Below are 21,305 nucleotides of genomic sequence, written 5' to 3'. Positions count from 1 at the left end.
GCAAGAAAAAATAGTAAGGAAGTCAGTAAATAATCCCTTTCAAACACTGGCAGAGAGCCAAGGAGGAACCCACAGTGTCTCAAGATTGAGTCAAAAGGAAGCTTATTCGCAAGCCCTCAGAATGTGCCAACTGAAAACAAAACTGTTCATTATGGCCAAGATTCTTTTTATGGGGGTAGGGGAATAGAGGGAGGAGAGCTTACTTTCCGCATCAGCACAGAGTAGGAAGCACAGGAGCACTACTACTGGCCTGGCTATAAGCATCATCCGACAGCTTGGCACCAGCATGCTTTGGCTGCTTCAGTCACTGGCTTAGAAGCCACTGCGAGTCTCTCCAATCTGAAATTCCAGATGAAGAATTTTCAAAGCCTAAGAGGAGCAAGAAAGAGAGAAATGTTTAGAATGTTTTTGCTTCTTCCCCTCCAAATACATACACAAAACACACTTTTAACATGCAAAATAAAAGCATTTAGATTCCAGTCATAAGGACTGGGATTGGCCTGGCAAAATAATTTGAGATCAGCACATTTAACAGTAATTACAAAAACGGAAAAACCAATGAGCGTCCTTTCCCAAGGCATCTTGTAACCCACATTGTAATCAACGGTTCCCATGTGCTGCAACATATTTTCTTTTCTTAGCACCACAACATGAGAATGAGCTGTCATTCCTAATGAAGTCCTACTTTAATGCTTCAACAGGAATAAGCCATAAAGATACTCTAAAGAGGGGTTTAGGAGGATTCATCCTCCAGGACAAAAGCCTGCTAACAAACAACATATTGGATGCTGATTTCTTTGCATCAGGTAAGAATGACAGGGCTAAATTTGTGTCTGTTCTTAATGCACTATATCTTTAAGGCTCGGATATTGGTATTTGTGGATTAATCTAACCAAGTCTTATCTGGTTTGGTATCTAAAAACCCCTCTATCCACCCAACCAAAGTTACTCTTTCCTTTCTGATCTACCACTATACATGAAGTATGTAATTCACAAATAAATTATGAATAAAGATTCCATATTCTAGTTCAGTCAGTTTAATTTTATATCTTGTATAAGAACTAATGAATAATACAGTGTGAGCATCTGCCTTTAAGAAGAAATCAATTTTGTTCTTCTATATTCACTCCATCGAAGGCTGTGTTAGAAACAAAACATGAAAATACATCCCCTCCAAAAGGATATTTTTTTTACAGATATCTCGAAATAGAACTATGCCACTAACATAATTCTGCAGTTTAATTGTGGCCTTCTAAGCGGTGGTAATAGATATCCTTTGGAAGATCTGAAACAAGCACAATATAAAGAAAATACTATTCTTATCATAATGCAAGAACTGCTTCATGGTAAAAAAAGATGAAGATTAAAGGGAAGAGGGAAAATACTAATTATCGTTCTACCAAAGAGATCTTTACAAATTCGTGGGTGGTATGATCAGCCTGTTTTACAACACAGAACAATAGAAAAGTCTACTTGAGATAAGAAAAGAGAAACAGATGTTAGAAATCTACTATTAAAAGGCTTTTAAAAAACCAACTTTTGATTCAATTGCTGCAAAATTGATTCAATTGCTCCAAAAAATACAAACCTAAGAAACTTTCATAGGTAATATACTGAAAGTACCAGTCTCTGTTTTCCCTGTTACCATCTTTGTGCCAGCATTTCAAATGACAGCAAAGTCCATGAGACATCAGTCCTGTCGGACTCAATTTGTGTCTGTGCAAGCGTATCAGAGCCAACTGCTGCAATAATGACTCCAATGCTATCACAGAAGATGGAAAGGGTGATTGTTGTTTAGTTTTTTGGTTTTTTGCTTTTGCATGTACCCATCTGAAGAAGTGATGACAAAGGATCAAACTACTTCCAGATACTGATGACCTTATGGACAAAAAAACCTGAATACCAGCAGCACACAGGTTTTCAAACTCCAGATTTCTAGAATGTAGATATACATTAATGAGCAAATAAATGTTTCTGGGGAGTAGTGAAGAAAACAACTGTGAGCTACATCAAAGACCATTTCAACCAAGTTATTAGGGGGAGAGGAAACATTCTGCTCCCATAGTTCAAATTTGCAGTAAAGGTAGCGACTGAGTGGAACAAAATGTTACTTTAAAAAAGGCATGTATTCAATATAGCCTTCCAGCAGGTTTCAGACTTTTGCTTTCCAGCTGATTTTTTTTATTATTATATTATTATTATTATTATTATTATTATTATTATTATTATTTATTTATTTATTTAGCTTAGAATCAAAGCTTGTCAAAAGATGTCCTTGCATTCTCATATTCAGAAATGAATTTAGGCATGCAAACAACACCATTTCCCCTATATACCCTTTCTTAGGAGTCATGGCAGCCCTCATATCCAAAGTTTTCAAACCATCTATCAGACTTCTCTGGGAAGCGATAGGAAAGATGTGTGCACCTTTCTGGCACACTTTAGACATGTTTGTGTATGCATTGCTTGATTGGGTCAGAAGGCAGCTGATTGACAGGATATGTTGATTGACAGCTATGACAGTTAGTGGGGCAATCCACTCTTATTGGGTTTTAACAGATCTCCTTGGGATCTTATGATATCATGGGTATTCAAAGGGTGATCAGTTGGTTTCCTCTTTCCATATGCTTAGGGGTGCTTCTGAAATTCTACTCATCAAAATTTGTTTTTGGATTTTGGAGTTCTGGGTTACCAGTTGTCATTTCTTAAGCGGAACCAAGGCAAAAAACATTCTCCATTATTCTATTTTTAATTCTAATTTTTGCACAGAACACTGTACAGTTTGCTCACAAGTTTCAATTTCTTTGGTCCATTTGCTTCTTTTCTCACACTCTGCTTTAACAATGCACTGTGTGTACTGGGGGGGGAGGGAATTCAAAAAGTAATCTTTTTTGCAATTCTACATATGACTGCATCAAGATTTTTCTTCGTGATATTTTTAAAATGGGCATATATTTAAAACGGCAAAACACCAGTCTCAAAATGATTATACAAATGGCTATATAAAGATCATTGGTGTAGTGGTAGATTTTGAAGTGCAGGCACTTCTCATTACAATCCCCATAGCCACATTCCCAAGAAAAGTAAAAAAAAATGGGCAGCTGGGTTCATCCATACCAATTCAGGTAGTTTTCATCTTCATCAGGAAGGATTTTTTTTTTATTTTATTTTTTTATTATTAAACAATATACAACAAACACAAAAACAAATAAAATCACTTAATTCATAAACATAAAATTGCCTTAATATTATATATTCAAATTTAACCTATTAAACATATTTGTACTAAACATAACAGTGCTCCCACCACCACGGGATCTCATTCCTGTTTCCAAAAACTCATAGTTTCATCTGTTGGTGGTTTCCCACTTCCTTTAAAGAACACAAACTCTAGGAACTTTTTCCATATACCCTCAAAATCATTCGTTTTTACTATACCTCTTTTCATTTTAATATTACATGTCAATTTATCATTTATAGCAATGTCCCACACTTCTTTATACCATTCTTCAATACAATAGTCTCCTTGAATCTTCCAGTTCCTAGCTACAATCAACCTCGCAGCCGTCAGCAGGTTAGTTATCAGTTCTTTCGCTTCTTTATTACATTTAAGTTCTTCTTGCAGTGAGAGTAATGCAATCCTTGGTGTAACCTCTACTTTAAATCCCATAATCTGCTCAGTTTCAAAGAACACCATCTTCCACAACTTTTGCACATGTTTACAATCCCACCACATATGTAAATACGTTCCTTTTTCACCACAACCCCTCCAACAATCTGCTGAAAGCTTCTTATTAATCTTATTTAATCTGACCGGAGTTAAGTACTACCTCCATACAAGTTTATAGTAATTCTCCTTTATTCTTACTGACATATTTCTCAACACTCTCTGTCTCCATAGAGGAAGGATGTTTGTAAAGCTAATGGGTCTTAGCTGTCCATCCAAGACGACCCTACCCAAAATACTTTGTATTACAACAAGGTACAGTATGCTGTTGCTGGAAAAATTCATTTCCTTCCAGCTACTGTGAGGCTTGTAGCTAAGTTCACAGAGAATAGAAAAGTCTGAGGGTGGTAGTAAAAGTGTGCCAGTGCTGCATTTCTGTAAATCCTGGTTCCACTACATCATGGATTAAGATGCTTTACTGTGTGGCATTTTACCAATGTGCAGGAGGACACGTGTGTATCAATAAACACCACACAAAAAGAATCTTAATGTGATCATACATGTAGACTGCTTTTTTACAGTGTTTTATCTATGCATGCAGGCATGCACATTAGTTACATATAGGTCAGGGGAAAAGACATCAGCTGAAGGAAGAGAAAGCTTCAGCAATCTATGCCTTCTGCCATTCCAAGTTTCATTTTAGAAATTTTCCAAGTTAAGCTGGTATTCAGGAAGACTGAAATGCAAAGCAGAGCAACTCTTTTGAACAATAAAGGAATAGAATTGAAAGAAATCTGCTCATGCCTAAAAATGCTTATTTAAAGGCCAAGGACAACAGCGAGATTGTTGCACATCTTTTCTTTTCTTCGCTCTCTCTCTCTCTCCTCTTTTTCTCTTGTCTTTCCTGACAAGGTTTCTTACTTCAACATGTTGTTTAAAAAACACCCTTTGTGCCTCTCAGTAGCTTCAGAAAGATTGCGAATGAAAAGCTACATCACAAAATTTTACATACTTATGGCCCAATGCAGATGTAATGAGTACTCATGGGTTGTTTAAACCATGGGTTGTTAGGACCACAGTGGAGTGTGAAAGACCACAGCCTCCCACACACTCACTGCTTCTTTTGCATCCTCTTTCTCAAACAACCCAGGAACATCCCGTTCCTGGGGTGTTTGATGTGACATCCAAACCCCAAACCCTGGGTTGTTGAGAGATAAGCAACCAGAGTTTGAATCCATGGTTTGTTTTTGGGTTAAAACTCTGGATTGTTTGTCTCTCAACAACCTAGAGTTCTGGGTTTAGATGTTACACCAAACAACACCAGAACAGGGATGTTCCTGAGTTGTTTAAAAAACGGGATGCAAAGCGGAATTGGCGAGCAGACGAGAGACAGTGTGCTCGCTCACTCCTGTGCGGGCCCAACAATTCATGGGTTAAACAACTCATTAATTGCTGTTAGGTCTAAATCAGCACAAACTAGAAGATTAAAAATAAAGATGATGCATTTTGCAGGTATTTAAACACCATGCTCAGTTCAATATTCAAGCAGACATAAGCCATTAACAATAGCAAAGTCTTTGGCACTATGCCCCAAGTGGCATTCATTATTGTTCACATCACACAACCTGGAGCCCTTAATGTTCTTTTTCTCTGCACACTTTCAGAGTGGCATGACTTTAACTAACCAGAAAGCATACAGTGACCTTTGGCCTTTAAGAGAAAATATCTTTCAGTGCTTGTATGTCTACAGCAGGCTTTTAGTATTTCAGGCTGTGAAAACACACACATCTGGAATGTGAAAGTCCTTTTTAAAAATACTGTTAGTGAAGTCATGCGGATGACGGGGCTGGTAACGCTGGATATGAACAAGGTGAGATATAGGCAAATGCTGTCAAACTGCTCCACACAAGCTCTGCTTCAGTCCTGACCTACAACATACTTTAACCTCAGTCCTGTACCTCACTCATTGAGGAACAAACAATGGTACTAAATAGTACTGAATAGGGTAGCAGGAATTTTCTTCCACTGCACTTGCTTTAAAGTTAAATCTCCAACTCCAAACCCCCTTTTCAGTACTGAGCGGCATCTCCATGTCCATTGTGTATGCTAGTGAGTCACATTTTATTCCAAACTTGCAACAGCAAAAAGTTAATCCAGAGTGGTGTATTGTAAAAAGGAAATGGGAGTGGGGGAGAGACTTGAAAGCAAGAGGAAATGAATTGAGCCTTGTTCCACTCTTCCCTAGTACCAATCTGTCACTGAGGCAACTGGAATTGCGTACAATTTAGGCATAATGTAGCATTTAAGATTTGTAAGGCAAGCATGTACAAAAATGGATTTTTAAAAAATAAATGCCCACAACTATATTGAAAAATGATCTTGGTGGTTTTGGGAAAGGTATTATCACTATAACTTTACCAAGATGTAAAGTAGGAAATGAATATTAATAAATAAAAGATCAAATAATGCTATTACACTAGAGATGCTTGAAGACGTTATACAAATATATGTTCTAAAATGTCACGATCTCAATAGATTTTCTGGATTATTGAAGGGACAGGTGTCTGATATTATTATTATTATTATTATTATTATTATTATTATCGGATATAAATAATGGTATTTTTAACAATTATACTAATCTCTCTTCAATATTTTATTCCAAATAGCCTAACTGAAACATACATCAACCTATGATTTCTGTAACGACTGTGACAACGTTATATGTCCCATATCCACCTATTTAAGGTTAGGGCTTAATCCTCCAATGAAGATGCCCTATTGAACATCTGTATCCACATCACAAAGTTAGCAGTGAGCTGGCTAAAAAAAATCTTGTCAAATTGCTATGTAAACCTTAAAGGCAGGCACCTGATGCCAAAACCTGACATTTTCTGCAAAGCAAGAAATCAGATGTTATTGGCTAACCATATGCTATACAGTCTGGGGAGTGTGTGTGTGTGTGTACGAATGTGAACTGAGCACTCAGCTTAGACATTTGAATTTGGACAATATACACTATAATACACTCTCACACACACACACATAATACAATGTGAAAAGACATTACATTTTCACTCATCATTTACCATAACCCAAATTAAAAGAACCGTGCGACTAGTTCTGTGTACCTGATTTTCTTGAATACCAGCTATCCTTAACATATCAAATCCTAAATCCTAACTGTAAGGAATATAAAAGACAGGGGAAAACAGGGATGCTATTTCAGATTTAAGTAATGTGAACCAAGTTTAAAGGCCCATTTTTTACGATTTAAGATTTAACTACACAAAAAAGCAGCACATCTTAAGAAAAAGTGTGGGAATGAGTTTTCTAATTAGTTTTCTGTCTCGCATAGTAATTATACCGAAGTTTATCAACACATGCCAAACTATCACCCGTTAAAGATATAATGAAAGGATTTGCACTTTATCATGGAAATCCACTACACAGGCCTATGTAATTACTCATTACTGAAGATACTTAAGAATGAGTTAACCATAATCCTATGTGTCTGATGAAGAATAATCATATGTGTCTGAAATACAGGGGGCAGCAGGGATGCACTCTGCTCTCCTTAAGCAGCACCCCTGAGACAAAAGTGTCAGAGATGGAGACAGCAAAATTGTTTGTCTCTTATTGCTCAACTTGGTGTGCAACCCTTATATTAAGGAACTCTGACTAGCCTTGTTTTGGATACCATTTTATTGCACAGATGAAGAAGCACCAAGTAGCTAAAAAGAAGCATCAATAATACGCTGAGCTCACGCATGCCATTTCACGTCTACTTCTGGGGCTGTTTTGTAAACAGATTTCATGCTCAACTGCTGACCAAGGAGGAACATCAATAACTGCCGAGCCCCTGTCATAGAAGTAGAGAAAATTTGTACAGTCCAGTGGTCACAAATAACTTGGCCCACCCCTAATCCAAGAACGCCATCGGGTGAAAGAAATAGAAAGGCAATCAGGACGGAAAATGATAGAACACATTAGATGAGCAAGGAATTATTTTCCATTACAAGATAAAGATAGGATTTTAAATTGTTTCTTCACTGATAAATTTCAAACGCTCAGACACAAAAAGAGAACATACATGACTAATATGCCCATGGTAGCAGTACAGATGTCTGAAGTCTGGGTTTGACAGGTTTCATTAGAAAACAATAGCATGAAGTAAAGTCCTTCTGCTAGAAAAATCTTGTTTTATTTGCCCAGCTCACATTTGCTAGTCACTTTTTGTCTATAGAAAATGTTTGACATATCTACTGTTACTTTCTACTGTTAGTTTTACCCTACCCTGTGCCTGCTTACCCTACCCTGTACCTGTTTGCATTCTCTTCCCCTCCTTGTTGTTTTACTATGATTTTATTAGATTGTAAGCCTATGCGGCAGGGTCTTGCTATTTACTGTTTTACTCTGTACAGCACCATGTACACTGATGGTGCTATATAAATAAATAAATAATAATAATAATAATAATAATAATAATAATAATCCCCATGGTTTGATGTGTGCCATTGAGCAGACACATAGATTAAGCAGAGTGCAAAATCAAGAAGTGCCATTAATGGCAACAAGTTATATATTTGTGGTTACATTATCTTTTACATTCTTAAGCATGTAAAGTAAGACATTATTAAAGCACCTTTAAATTACTACAGTGAAGATTCTGTAAATGTGGATATTGTTGATTAATTCTGCGTGCCCATTGACTGCTGGAGCCTTCCCTCAATGCATATTTCACACTACACCACCATGGAACACTACATTAGAGTGCATCACTTGCATACACACAAAGAAAACTGGGGATGAACGGACCCTAAACTACAAACTTCTTGTGTAGTGGAAGTCCACTTTCCTTTAAGCTGCTTCTTTGATTCACCCGTTATTTTGGTAGCTGGCACTAAAACTTCCAAAAAGCAAAAAGTTGTGGGGGAGGGGGGGGGAGAGAGGACAAATTGCTTAAAATGCAATATTACACTCATATTGTTACTTATTCAACGGCTGTTGAGCAGTGGTGGGTCCTAGAGATGGATGAAATTAACTTAGAAATGAGAACTCATATAATCTTTTCAAGCCCCCATTGCCATGAGTCTTCTTTGTCCTCCAAAAACCTCCCTATGAGCCCTCAACACACCCTTATCAAAACACACTACCCTTGCCTTTACTTACTTATCAAATGGTGGTGGGAGCAGCAGCAACAGCGAAAAGGGAGAAGACAGAGAGAGAGAGAGAAGAGTTTTCCCTTGTCTCCCTTGCTTTCCATCATCTTGACAATCTGAGTAACAGCACACCAAGGCAAAAAGTCCAGGGCACCATAGGAAAGATAATTCATTTCATTTATACTGTCCAATAGCCAAAGCTCTCGGAGTAGTTTACAGAGATTAAAAACCTTAAAAATACAGTATTGTACATAACATAAAAACTATTTACATACAAAAAATAAACAGTGTACACACACACACACATCCCTATATAATTTTAACAATGACACAAATTTTTAAAAAATAATCATATGCTGACAAATGCCCAAGAGTAAAGGAGGTATTAACCTGGCCTTATCCCAAAGGCTATTGCAATTATATCTCCCATGTTCCCTAGAACTTTGCACCCTGCTGAGCTGTTAGTCAGCACATCAGGATGATGCAGAGACAGAAGAGGGTGAAAAAACCCTCTTTACTCTCCCCATATACCACCACTCAATGGTAGGTAAGTAAAGGGAAGCAGAGTGTTGTTTGGCAAGTGAATGGCAGGAGGCAAGTCACATTTTCTTCTCTGGCTTGGATTTTGACTGAAGCTGGGAGGAATCAAAGATTTTTTAATTTTATTTTTAAAAAAAACACCTCCTCATCTAAGGTGGATTTTTACAAATCCCTGAAGTTCCAAGCCTGGCTGGGAAAACTTTGTCAGCATCTCTAGTGAGAACATACGCACTCCATGAGCCAAGAGGTGGGAAAGCTGGAAAAAGAATCTCAGTGAGGATGTTTGGACGATCATGGGGATAAACAACCATGCGGAATCAGACCAAGAGTCCACCTAGTCCAGCATTCTGTTTGCACAGTGGGCGACCAGCTTTCATCGGGAAAACCACAAGCAGAACTATTGCAACAGCACCCTCCTGCCCATGTTCCCCAGCAACTGTGTACATAGGCTTACTGCCTCTGATACTGGAGGTAGCACAGTGCCCTGAGGACTAGTTGCCAATGATTAGGGTGACTATATGAAAAAGAGGACAGGGCTTTGGTATCTTTAACAATTGAATTTATCTGACAGGAATCTCTGGGTAAAAGAAGCAGGTAATTATCCAAATGGCAGCCACACATGGGGTAGGGGAAGAAACCACGAAGTCCTCTTTTACCGCCATCATCATTAGAATCCAAATCTCTCTGTCTTATGTTACCCTCCAATAATTCATAATTGCCATAGCCACTCATTCTGGAATCTCCACTAGTGGCAGAAGGAATCAGTGGGTGCCACTGTTGCTTCCTAGTCCAGGAATTTCCCAGATTCAAGGGCTCAACAGCAACACTTGATCCCTTTGTCTACTCACCAATTCACCTTTCCCCAAATTGCTTTTTCTCTTTGCTAAATGTGTTTTTCCAAAGGCAAACATTTGAAATTCTACCGGGGGGGGGGGGGGGGACACACGAGGGGATTTTGAGAGGTGAAATGATGGGGAACAATTCCCTGCTGCTTTTCTAGTTCCCCTTCCCAAAGTTGTTTTTAAAAGGGCCACAAGGCTGCCATTACACACATCTGCACATTACATGTAATCTGGCAACCTGTTGAAAAGACAATAAAACACTATACAGATATAATCTATATAGTGAAATATGGTTTTTATTGAAAGAAAGAAAAAATAAAATCTTGTCTGATGAATCTTATATTTTCCCAACCTTGCTTTCTGCATTACCAAAAGATTCCACATCAGGAACAGCCATGTAGCTGCAGCTTTGTTGTGACATTAATGAGGATTTTGCTATTATTTATTTATTTATTTTATTAATAATCTGCCTTTTCCTCCAAGGAGCCCAAAATGGCATACATGATCGTCCTCCTTTTCATTCTATCCTCACAAAATGGAGGTTAACTTGTGAAACAGATTAGGTTTAGAGTCAATGATTGCCCCAAAGCCACCCAGGGGGCACATTCAGATGACACAATAGCCAACCCTGCCCTTATTAGTCCACTCCACATATGAGTGTTTGCATGACACACTTGGGCGACATGCTGCTAAGTCATCAGTGGACTAGGCTTTAAGGGCAGGGTTGGTTATTGCTCTCTCCGCCCCTCCCAACGAATGGTGGCGCTGGTTCCCCCTTACCTTATAAGGGCGCCACCATTCCGTGGGTAGGGGCGGAGGGGGGGAGACAGTCCCCCGCCTTCTTCTTGCTATGGCGGGAGGTGCAGAGGAAGATGCATTGCTCCCGCTGCCGAAGCAAGAAGCTGCAGACAGGTCTCCTCGCCTGTCAGATGATGATATCACTCTATGCCGCCGCCTCTTTCCCCATTTGCTGTGTAGCCAAGGGCAGAGAGAAAGGCTGACAGCTCTCTCCACCCTTGCCTCACAACAAATGGAGAAGGAGGCATTGCGGGGCAGGTACCATCCCAGACAGGGGATGGTATCCCTCTGCAATGCCTGCTTCCCCATTTGTTGCTATTCTGAGGGCAGAGAGAGATGCCTTCTCCCAGGCATTTTAACAGCATTTAACAACGTTAAGTTTGTTTTTAATGGACCCCAGAATTGTTGTTTTTAAATGGATACTGTTGTTTTTATACTGTTTTTATGATTTTTAAATTTTTGTATACTTTTAATGTTTACTATTTTTAATTGTTGTAAACCGCCCAGAGAACTTCGGCTGTGTGGCGGTATATAAATGTAATAAAATAAATAAATAAATAAATAAATAAATGATGCCATGAGAGTCTCTCCTGACATTGTTCCCCCACTCCCTACCTTCAGCATAGCAACAAATCTCCTCTCAAGCAGCGTCAGGAGTTCCTAGCATCCCCAGCACTTTCCCTCTGTGGTGCAGGCGGGGAAAAGTGACATGCCTGTCCCTGGGAACACAGGGGGTGCTGTAATTGGCGGTACCCCACCCAGGGATGGCATGTGCCCGTCCCAGGAAGCACGTGGTGAACCGCAGATTGCAGCACCCCAACAAAGGACAGCATGATTGGCGGCTCCCCAAGTGACTCCCAGGATGGGATTATTTCCCCTTGCTATAGAACCCCACTGGGCAAGAGTGGCAGGGGTTTCTGTCGCTTTTGCCTCACAACTCTGTAGGCAGGGGAAATAATTAGCAGAGCCTGCCACACAACACAATAATCAATGGTTGTGCAGATAATCCACTCTGCACACCAGTGATTATTTGCGATGCCAACAGTGGTGTGGTTCCCTCCAATTGATGGCACTAGTCAGCAGTAGACTATTTAATCAGCCGTTGACTGTTGTGTTATCTGAACTCAGTCAGTGAGTTTCATGGCTGAGTATGGACTAGAACTTTGGTCTATGCAGTTCCAGTCCAAAACTCTAATAATTACAACACACCAGCTTTATTATATTCCTTGTCTTGTTGCTTGATATTGTATTTGGCTCTTCAAACTGTCGTCAGGTCTAAAGCAGGAAGACATTATCCTCCCACCCCATTTTTTTAATATGAAAAACATAATTTTACTGTCATATTGCTCCACAGTGCATTGTTTTTGCTACTTCTTTTTATTTTCGACTTTACAGATTTCTTCCTAAATTATTCATTCTCCTTGTTGCCTAATCAGATTGAACCATGACTGACTGAGGCTGTGAATTTACAGAGCACACACAGGACAGTACTCCAGCTACAAGTAACGTTAGCCTGACTGCACTTTATTATAACATTGCTGATGGCAATACAACCATATTAGACTTAGAGATGAAGGGCTGAAATTGTTATTTTTCAAAAGCATTTGGCAGTATAAAATGATTTGGTAAGAAAGTAAACTTTGTGAAACAATAAGCACAATAAATTCCTCATATTAGAATATGCCATAACAACATCAACTTTTATATATTGTGTGTGTGTCCTTGTGTACACACATACATATGAACACACACATATATAAACATTTATCAATGTATTCATGCTAAGCATTCTACTCCATCAGTATGTGCTGTTTCAGCTATCCGGATAGAGTGATGCCAATAGTACAGCAACTAATTCATTTTGCTTCTTTAAAACTCTATTTTAAGGTGTTTTATTCTGTTTTTAATTTATTTTATTTTGTACACTGCTCTAAAATTTTGAATTGGGAGTGGTATATAAATATTGTAAATAAATAAATAAATGTGTAAACTATTTCCTGACATTAACAAATCTGAATACACAGAAGTAACATTTCAATTAAAGCAATATAAATCAGTTAGTGTGTGTTCACTTCCAAACAGTATGTTGAGTTTTAACTGACCCAGAATAGTTATTTTAAATGGATATTATCTGAACTGTTTTTATACTTTTTATGGTTTGTGTATCAGTTTTAATGTTCAGTGTTTTAATCTTTGTAAACTGCCCAGAGAACTTCATCTATGGGGTGGAATATAAATGTAAATAATAATAATAATAATAACAACAACAACAATAACAACAACAACAACAACAACAACTGCAAGTTGAGATTTATTATGTAATGAGTTCATAATTTAATTTACTACTTGTCAAAAAATATTTAAAATGAAACGTGAGTACTCATGCAGCATTTGATTTATGGGAATCACGTGTAGAAACAACAGAAGATGGTTTGTGCCTCACAGTCATTATATATATATATATATATATATATATATACACACATACACACACACACACACACACACCAGAGTTAAAATAATTGAAAATAAATGGCTGAACAAATGCAGTTACCTATTATTTATAAATGAAAATTATATGCAAATTATTATGTCTTTAAATAAAAGTCAAACAAAAAATACTATTAACAAAGCTAACAGAAAGGATTTTCAAGAAATGGAAATTAAATATTTTACATAAATAAAGTTAATATAAAACATAACAATGTTACCTAAACAGAAAAGCCAAGAATTATAGAAAACTTAACTCACACATAAAAACCTTGCTTGATTCTAATGAAATTGATCCTAAATTTGTTGCAAAAATCTCATGTTATTCCTTTTTCAAGTATGCCCAATACTTTATGAATGTCTATATGTACACAAATATGTACAGTTGATATAGCTATGTATTTATTCTATGCTGGGTGTTTTCTAAGAAAACACTAAGCTACCTAAAAAGATAACATTTGGATGATTGACTCACAATTCACAAAAACCTGTAGAATTTCAGGAAGCCCTGATTATGCACTTTGGAGTCCCATTGAATTCAATTAGAAAGAATAATATAAACATCTAGCATCCATTGATTAACAGAATTTATTGCTCTGATTCAGACATGTACTGAGTATCATTACACTTTGGATGGTGGAGGAGTGGTCAGATAACCCCGTTCTTCACAATGTACCTAAAAGCTTAACTACCTAGTTCATGCAATTGTACATACAGACTTTCTCAGGGAGCACATACTTTAAGATGCACAGTGGAGGAGAGGGGTCCCCACACCATTCCACCATCATGCAAAGTCTGTTACTGGCCAGTAATGGCCGATCCAAAATGTTATGTCCTTCGCTTCCAGGTAGCTTTATGGCAGTGCAACACTAAATGACCCTTATATTTTGTCTGCTTTGGATGTAATGCCCACCATAATTTAGGGATATGAGAATAAGCCTAGCCTCTTCACATCCAAGTGTCATGCACTCCTCCTCCTCCAATACTGGTTCAGGTGTGTTTTTTTTAATTATTGTTATTAAACACAGCTTGTCCTGTTGTCTAAACCTGAACAAACTCTATTTAATCTTAACTATGGTTTGTGGAAACAAGCCAGCTTCAAAACGTACCTTATGAAACGGGCTTGTTTCCATTAGTCTTAGATAAGATTAAAGACTAGTCCTAAGGGTTCAGATGACATGCTAAATTGTAATGGGCTCTATGTGGAGCTGCCGTTTTAGACAGTTCAGAAACTGCAACAAAATGCGGCAACTCAAGTACTGGTAGGTGCTGGTGGTCAGGCCATGTGACACCTGTACTGTACTAGCTGTACTCATTGCCAGTGCATTGCCAAGCCCAATTTAAAGTGCTGGCACTGGCGTTCAAAGCCCTAAACAGTTTGGGTCCAGATTGATTGAAGGACCACCCTCACCCATATCAACCTGAAATCAATATTGGCGGCCCTGCTTGTGTGCCTGTCTATCAAACCAATTAAGTTGTCATGAGGAATAAAATCTTTTTTGTAGTGGTACCATGCCTGTTGAACCAATTGACATCTGCCAGGCTTTCAAGTGGGCCCTGTGGACTTATCTATTTACCTTATCTATAATGCAGTTGAGGTTTTAGTGGGTGCTGTGCTATATATAGTGCTATTTGGTTTTAATTGTTTTTTTTTTTATCATTGCTTTACCATTTACCATTTAGTTGTATGCCATACCTGGAAGGGCTTGCCCTAAAAAGCAGCTTATAAATCTTCTAAATACATCAATTAATTATTTGATCCAAAATGGCAGTGGAAGCTTCCAATCTCCTTATGACTGAAGTGGAGGGACAAAATGGAAGTGAAAGCCCAGGAAAGGCTGGGTTTAGCATTACATCCAAATACCATCTTTGTCTAAACCTCTGATTATTGAAGTCCTTGAAGATTCCCCAGACAATTCTTACAAATAAAACTATTTACGAGAGAGAGAGAGAGAGAGAGAGAGAGAGAGAGAGAGAGAGAGAAGAGGCATTGCTAATTTCCAAATCAATCGTGACTCTGAGTCATTACATTATAACTTCGTTTGCATTGTAATACCGTTACAGGATGTGGCATGAATGCAGCATAGTCAGGTCATAAGCCTGTAGTGCATGCTTTCAGCAAGTCACCGTACCAAATGAGTTAAGAGGACTGAGAAATAGATGGCATCGTATATACTGAACTTTTCTTCCATTAATGCAGTTGATGCTAAAACTAAAAGAATAGTTCAGGATTAGATAATCACCTCAATTACATGACTAGCCACTTTCCCCTTTTAGCAGGTTAACAAGACGTGTTAGTGTTTCCATATGGATAGTTTTTGTTCCATTATACACGTGTAGTACTCAAGATACACTACAACAATGAATATAAATATTTCATATGAGGAGATATTATAATTGAGTACCTTTCCCATTTTACAGACACACATTAGGCACTGTAACTTTTCGAAGCTAATTGAATGGCATGATGTGAATTTTCAACAAATAGACAAAGAAAAAAATATTAATACTGATTTAGAAAAGGTGGGTAGCTGGGATATGTACTTGGCACCTGATCTACACAAGTTGCAATTATCTTGGACAGTTACATGATTTTATGACAAGTACAAAAGCCCTGTTCAGGCATTTGCCTGAATGTGTGAAGGCTTAATGTGGGTAGAAGGTCACGGCCAGGCTTGCTAGCCCCCACTGCCTACAGCTCCAGAGACACTGGCCCTGCCCTGTCTTACTTAGTTCAAGGTGCCCAGAGGTGCTGAGACCAGTGAGGCATGTACAAGAAAGGAGACAAATCTGGTCAGGTTAAGTAGGGTCAATTCCAAATGCATCAGGTCAGGTCAAGTGGGGTCAAGCTCCATGGCATCAGGCCAGGTCTGGTGTGATGGATAGCAAGGCCAGGTTAAACCAGGCAGGGTCTTTCAGAACCTTGGCCAGCTCCAAGTTAGCTGAGATTCAGTCAAGATAAACTGTTGACTCAGCAACAGTCAAAGCCTTTCCAAAACCTTATAAACGCCAGCAAGACTTGCAGTTAGCTCCACCTTATTATTTTAGATTCATCTTTTAAGGAGGCCAACATAATGTTCCGCGCATTTCACAATAAGACACTGTTATCTACTTTTGGATACTTATACACTCTTGCAAATAAATATCCCCAGACAGCATGTATCCTGTTATTTTCTAGCAAGGAGGATTTTTATATTCTTCATAAACAGCATTGTATAATCTAAATCAAATTAATTTAGGAATAAGACATTTACAGTGCTATCCTATGCAGACTCTCACTGAATTCTGTAAGATTTATTAGGAATAACGGAAGCTGCCTTATATTGAATCAGGCCCTTGGTCCATCAAGCCCAGTATTGTCATCATTTTTCCAGCCCTACCTGGAGAAGCTAGCAATTGAACCTGTGATCTTCTGCATTCAAGGCTTGTGTTCTACAGCCCCTCCCTAAGGCCTAAGAGTGCCTAAGGCCACAATCCTATACACATTTCCTTGGAAGTGATTCCCATTGAATTCAATGGGACTTACTCCCCATTAGACATACACAGGTTTGCACTATTCGAATTTCAATCAAAGATTTCTCTTTCCATTGCAATCACCACCCACCATGATTGTTTCAGGGGGGGAAACAGGACTTAGGAATGATGTTTCTTTCAAAGGTTGTTTTAATTTTGAAAACCCACTAATAAATTTTCTTCATCTTAAAACAAAACATTAGTGTTATTATTACTCTGTAAGGTGATATTGAAGAGTTTTGCATGGAACACTACAGTGCACTTTGAGGGAGTTTCATCTTTCAAAGAAGAAATGCTTCAGCAACTGATGCTAATCTGAGCAAGTTACTGCTCCACAGTCTATTATAATGGATAAGTCTCTTGATGTGTGTGCTCTCCCTAGAGTATTGTTCCAGATTGATTACCATCTTTATAATGAAATGCTCAATTACTGCTTTGAAATAGGTAATTATAATGAGTGTGTATATTTTCCAGTTAGGGATTTTGTTTTGATTTCCCCCCTTTTAATTATCAGTGCATGAAAGGCAACTGAAGAAGTTCCAACTGCACTGTGGCTCCTTTTTTATTTTAAGAAAACTATTTATGGGATTAAATAATACCATAAAAAGGACTCTGTAATGTCACCACAGTTTAGCAAATGGGAAGGCTGGGCTCAGAGATTAAGAAAGTAACTGCCTATGTATTTACTCCCTTGAGCAGATTAAATGGAATATATCACTAGAAAGAGAGAGGAGAATCTGTCATAGAGGAGAAATGGCAAGTAGAAAAGCCAAAGCTTTGTCGACTGAACTTGGAGAGGGTCTTTTTTGAGCACAACCCTAAATGAAGAGAGAGGCATATTCCCCTCTACACATGTTAAAGAAGGGGTACAGAACCCCTTTCAGCCCAAATTCTGTGTTGGAGAAGCTTTTGGGGGACCACATTCCAGTGGTGGGCAGGGCCAAAAATACCAGCTTATTTTAGTTTACAGCTCTTAAGGAAGGGCCAAACTAAATGATCATGCAAACTAACTAATCATGCATATTTTCCTTTGTGTAAGCATGTGCAGCCCCATTTGGACTGAAGCCACAGTGCTCCAGGAAAGGAGATTAAACCTTTCCCATATCTATGTTTCTCCAGAATTCCACCCCTTCCACATAGGGGTGGTAGTGTTTAAAATAACTTATTCACCCCAATTTCATTCCATTAACTTTCATGATATCTAAAGTATACATAACAAATGGTTCATATTGCTCAGAAATGATAGTAACAATTTTAGAATTATTATTATTATTATTATTATTATTATTATTATTATTTATTTATTTATATAGCACCATCAATGTACATGGTGCTGTACAGAGTAAAACAGTAAATAGCAAGACTCTGCCGCATAGGCTTACAATCTAATAAAATCCTAGTAAAACAATAAGGAGGGGAAGAGAATGCAAACAGGTACAGGGTAGGGTAAGCAGGCACAGGGTAGGGTTGTGCAATATACAGTTTGGTATTTTTCAAGTATATGAAAATGGTGCTCACACTACATGTGATAATTGGTATACCTATTGCTAGGATGTTGGTGTTATCTTCAACAACTGCACTTAAATGACCACTTTTAATGTGATTGCCACTTTCCGCATTTAATTTCTGATCTCACTGCATACAATTATTTCCCAAATCACAGCCATATGTACTGCATATAAATCAGAAACTCTCCATAATACCCCATACATCTGATGAAGTGGGCTACAGTCCACAAAAGCTTATACCAGAATAAATGTCTTTAAGGTGCCATAAGAATCTTTGTGGTTTATTTTTGTTGGTGTTTAAAAAGATTGTAAGGAGCCAGGACTATGTACTGATGGCGTATGTGATACTTACTGAATTCAATGGGCCTCCTAAGTAGAAGTGCTGTAAGTCACCAATTCCTGGATAAAAATATCTTCCTTAGATACTTAGGGAGACATTTAGAAATGCTTGACTAACAAAACTTTGCCATCAGAACATTTAGCCTAATTAGAATAAGCCTCTATAGCCTTGTTCCTGGGCAATAAACTTCCATTCCAACTGAGCTTCCATTGAACCAGTATTCAAAGGACTACATGCAGAGATTCTTTTATCATAGCCTGCGTTCAGGCACCTGAAGACAGCTGCATTGTCCCAACTCCTTTCAAAACAATTCCTCCTATGAATTGACAGACATTTTTCCTGAGGGTTAACTGGATCTGAGGGGGTGGACAAAGTGCTTTTAATTTCAAGGGTCAGAAGTTAGGAGAAAAAACTATAAATATTTCCATTCCTGAGCACTCCTCCTGCTGCAGCAGGCCATTAATTTTAAAAGAGGCTTTGCTGCTGCTGATGTGATGGGTTAGTTTGTACTGCTTGCCTTGCCTTGGATTCCAGAGATATACAATTGATGGGTGAATTATTTATTCTTTTTTAATTTGATTAGAAAAGGGAAAACAAAAGCAATTGGATTATATGAGAAAATGCAAGCAATTATTTTAAGGATAAGCAATTCTTGCTAGGGTTAGTATATTAAACTGGATTGTGTCAGGTTAAGTCTAAGCATTATCAAACCGACATGGCATGGGCGCCAGCACCAGGGGGGTTAAGAATGTTTGTTTAATAATGTGTTAAGTTCACTAGTTGTCTGGCAAAATGGAGATGAGATAAGTTTGGTATCTTTGTGAAATAGAGAGAAAATAATTTCCAGAAACCTAATCCACCTTCAGCACTTGATGTGGAACCTATCATGCATTCCTTCGCTTTACGAAGAATAGATATCATTCTAATGAATGCTAGAAAGATTATACCAGGCTGAATTGATATATTCATTTGAGAAAGATGCTTCATAATACTTCATAATGCAGTGTATCTTATGCTGCTACAATATTTTCAGACATAAATAAGTGAGAAAAACTTCAGTCTGAATATTGCTTGTAGAAATAAAAAGGTCCTGATTCAACATCTACAAACTGCCATTAGAGTTTGGTTATTTCTTCTTCTGATAGTATGAGTTTTCAAATTGTGATATGAGGCCACAATCCTATGCGTGTTTAGTCAGAAATAAGTTGTACAATTCCCAGCACCCCCTAGCCATTCTTGCTGACTGGGGATTGCTGGAAGTTGTAGGACTTATTTCTGCCCAAACTTACATAGGATTGTGCCCTAAAGCATGCTGTAAGGCCGAAAAGGGTCAGTGAATTACAGAGTCAGGGGGCAGCATTCTGATGACCCACTCCATAGTTGGGATCCTTTGATTTAATAAGAGAAATAAAGGAATACCAAAGGGGGGTGGCATCACATGTGGTGGCTTTTACGGTGGGATATGAATGAAATCCAGTGCAGTTCTGAGAAATACGAGTAAATCCAGTGCAGTTCTGAGGAATAAGAGAATATTCAGTGCAGTTCTAAGAGATTAAAAAAAAAACAGTAGTGAACTGATAACAAGTCTCAGGGGAGACAGTTGTGTGAAGCGAGTTCATGAGGTATATTCCCAGCCTAGTCAAAGCTGAAATGGCAGAAATTTACAATAGTTTTACCTCAGAAGAAACACTCATTTATGATATCTATAAATCAGCAGTGTACCAAAGTTTTACACTGGGGGCTGAACACTTCAGGAAACAATTTAGAACTTGTCATTTACAGCCTGGAAAATCCTATTTAGATCTATGCATCAAACTAACAGATCTTTTTGACAAGTGGGTCACCAGTGCTAATACTGACACCAAAGAGGGCATGAGGGATATCATGATTCCAGATCAGTTCCTTTACCAACTTCCCTCAGAAATCAGATTGATGGTGTGTGATAGAACCCTTAAAACAGTCAAAGAAGTTGCTGAAATCGCAGATCAATTAGCGATTAATAGAGGAGGGGGATCAGGAAGAAATTATAAAGACCATCTCTCTAAATATAGTGATTACAAAGATAACAAAGTCAGTGTGAAAAAACAGCCTGAGAACAATAAAGAGCACAAAAAGCAACTTAAAGTCACTGACGAAGGCAAAAGTGACATAAAACCTGTGTTGAAGAGGGAAAACACAAGACACTGAGACCACAAAGAAAGTACAACTCTGCAGTGTGAAGTTTGGGGGAATAGAAGGTTTTAATTCTGAATTGAAAGAGGAAGTATTAGTAGAAAACTCCATCAACGTAGCCACACTGGACACTGGAGCCAGATTTGAAGGCAGATTCGGTCCAGGAGGAAAACATTTTACCTCAGGAGACAGTCCAGATTATTGGCATTAGTGGCAAGGCAGTTAAGATTCCCTTGCCCAGAGTTAAGATGACATGGGGAAGCCAAGCAGGAG

At 38.2% G+C, this 21,305-nt stretch overlaps 1 protein-coding gene across 2 annotated transcripts in view; it reads right to left on the bottom strand.

Annotated features, from left to right (window-relative positions):
• PTPRD (protein tyrosine phosphatase receptor type D) overlaps positions 1 to 21,305 on the bottom strand; it is a 1,062,283-nt gene that overhangs the window by 348,236 nt on the left and 692,742 nt on the right. For both annotated transcript variants that reach the window (XM_063129268.1, XM_063129265.1), the window contains one exon: positions 204 to 369. In XM_063129268.1, the coding sequence (XP_062985338.1) occupies positions 204 to 288 (85 nt within the window). In that variant the 5' untranslated portion in view covers positions 289 to 369. The remainder of the gene's footprint in view (positions 1 to 203; positions 370 to 21,305) is intronic.

Source organism: Elgaria multicarinata, chromosome 6 (genome assembly GCF_023053635.1).
Source record: "Elgaria multicarinata webbii isolate HBS135686 ecotype San Diego chromosome 6, rElgMul1.1.pri, whole genome shotgun sequence".
NCBI lineage: Eukaryota > Metazoa > Chordata > Lepidosauria > Squamata > Anguidae > Elgaria > Elgaria multicarinata.
Note: the sequence above shows the minus strand (reverse complement) of the source record. Positions and strands in the feature narration are given on the sequence as shown.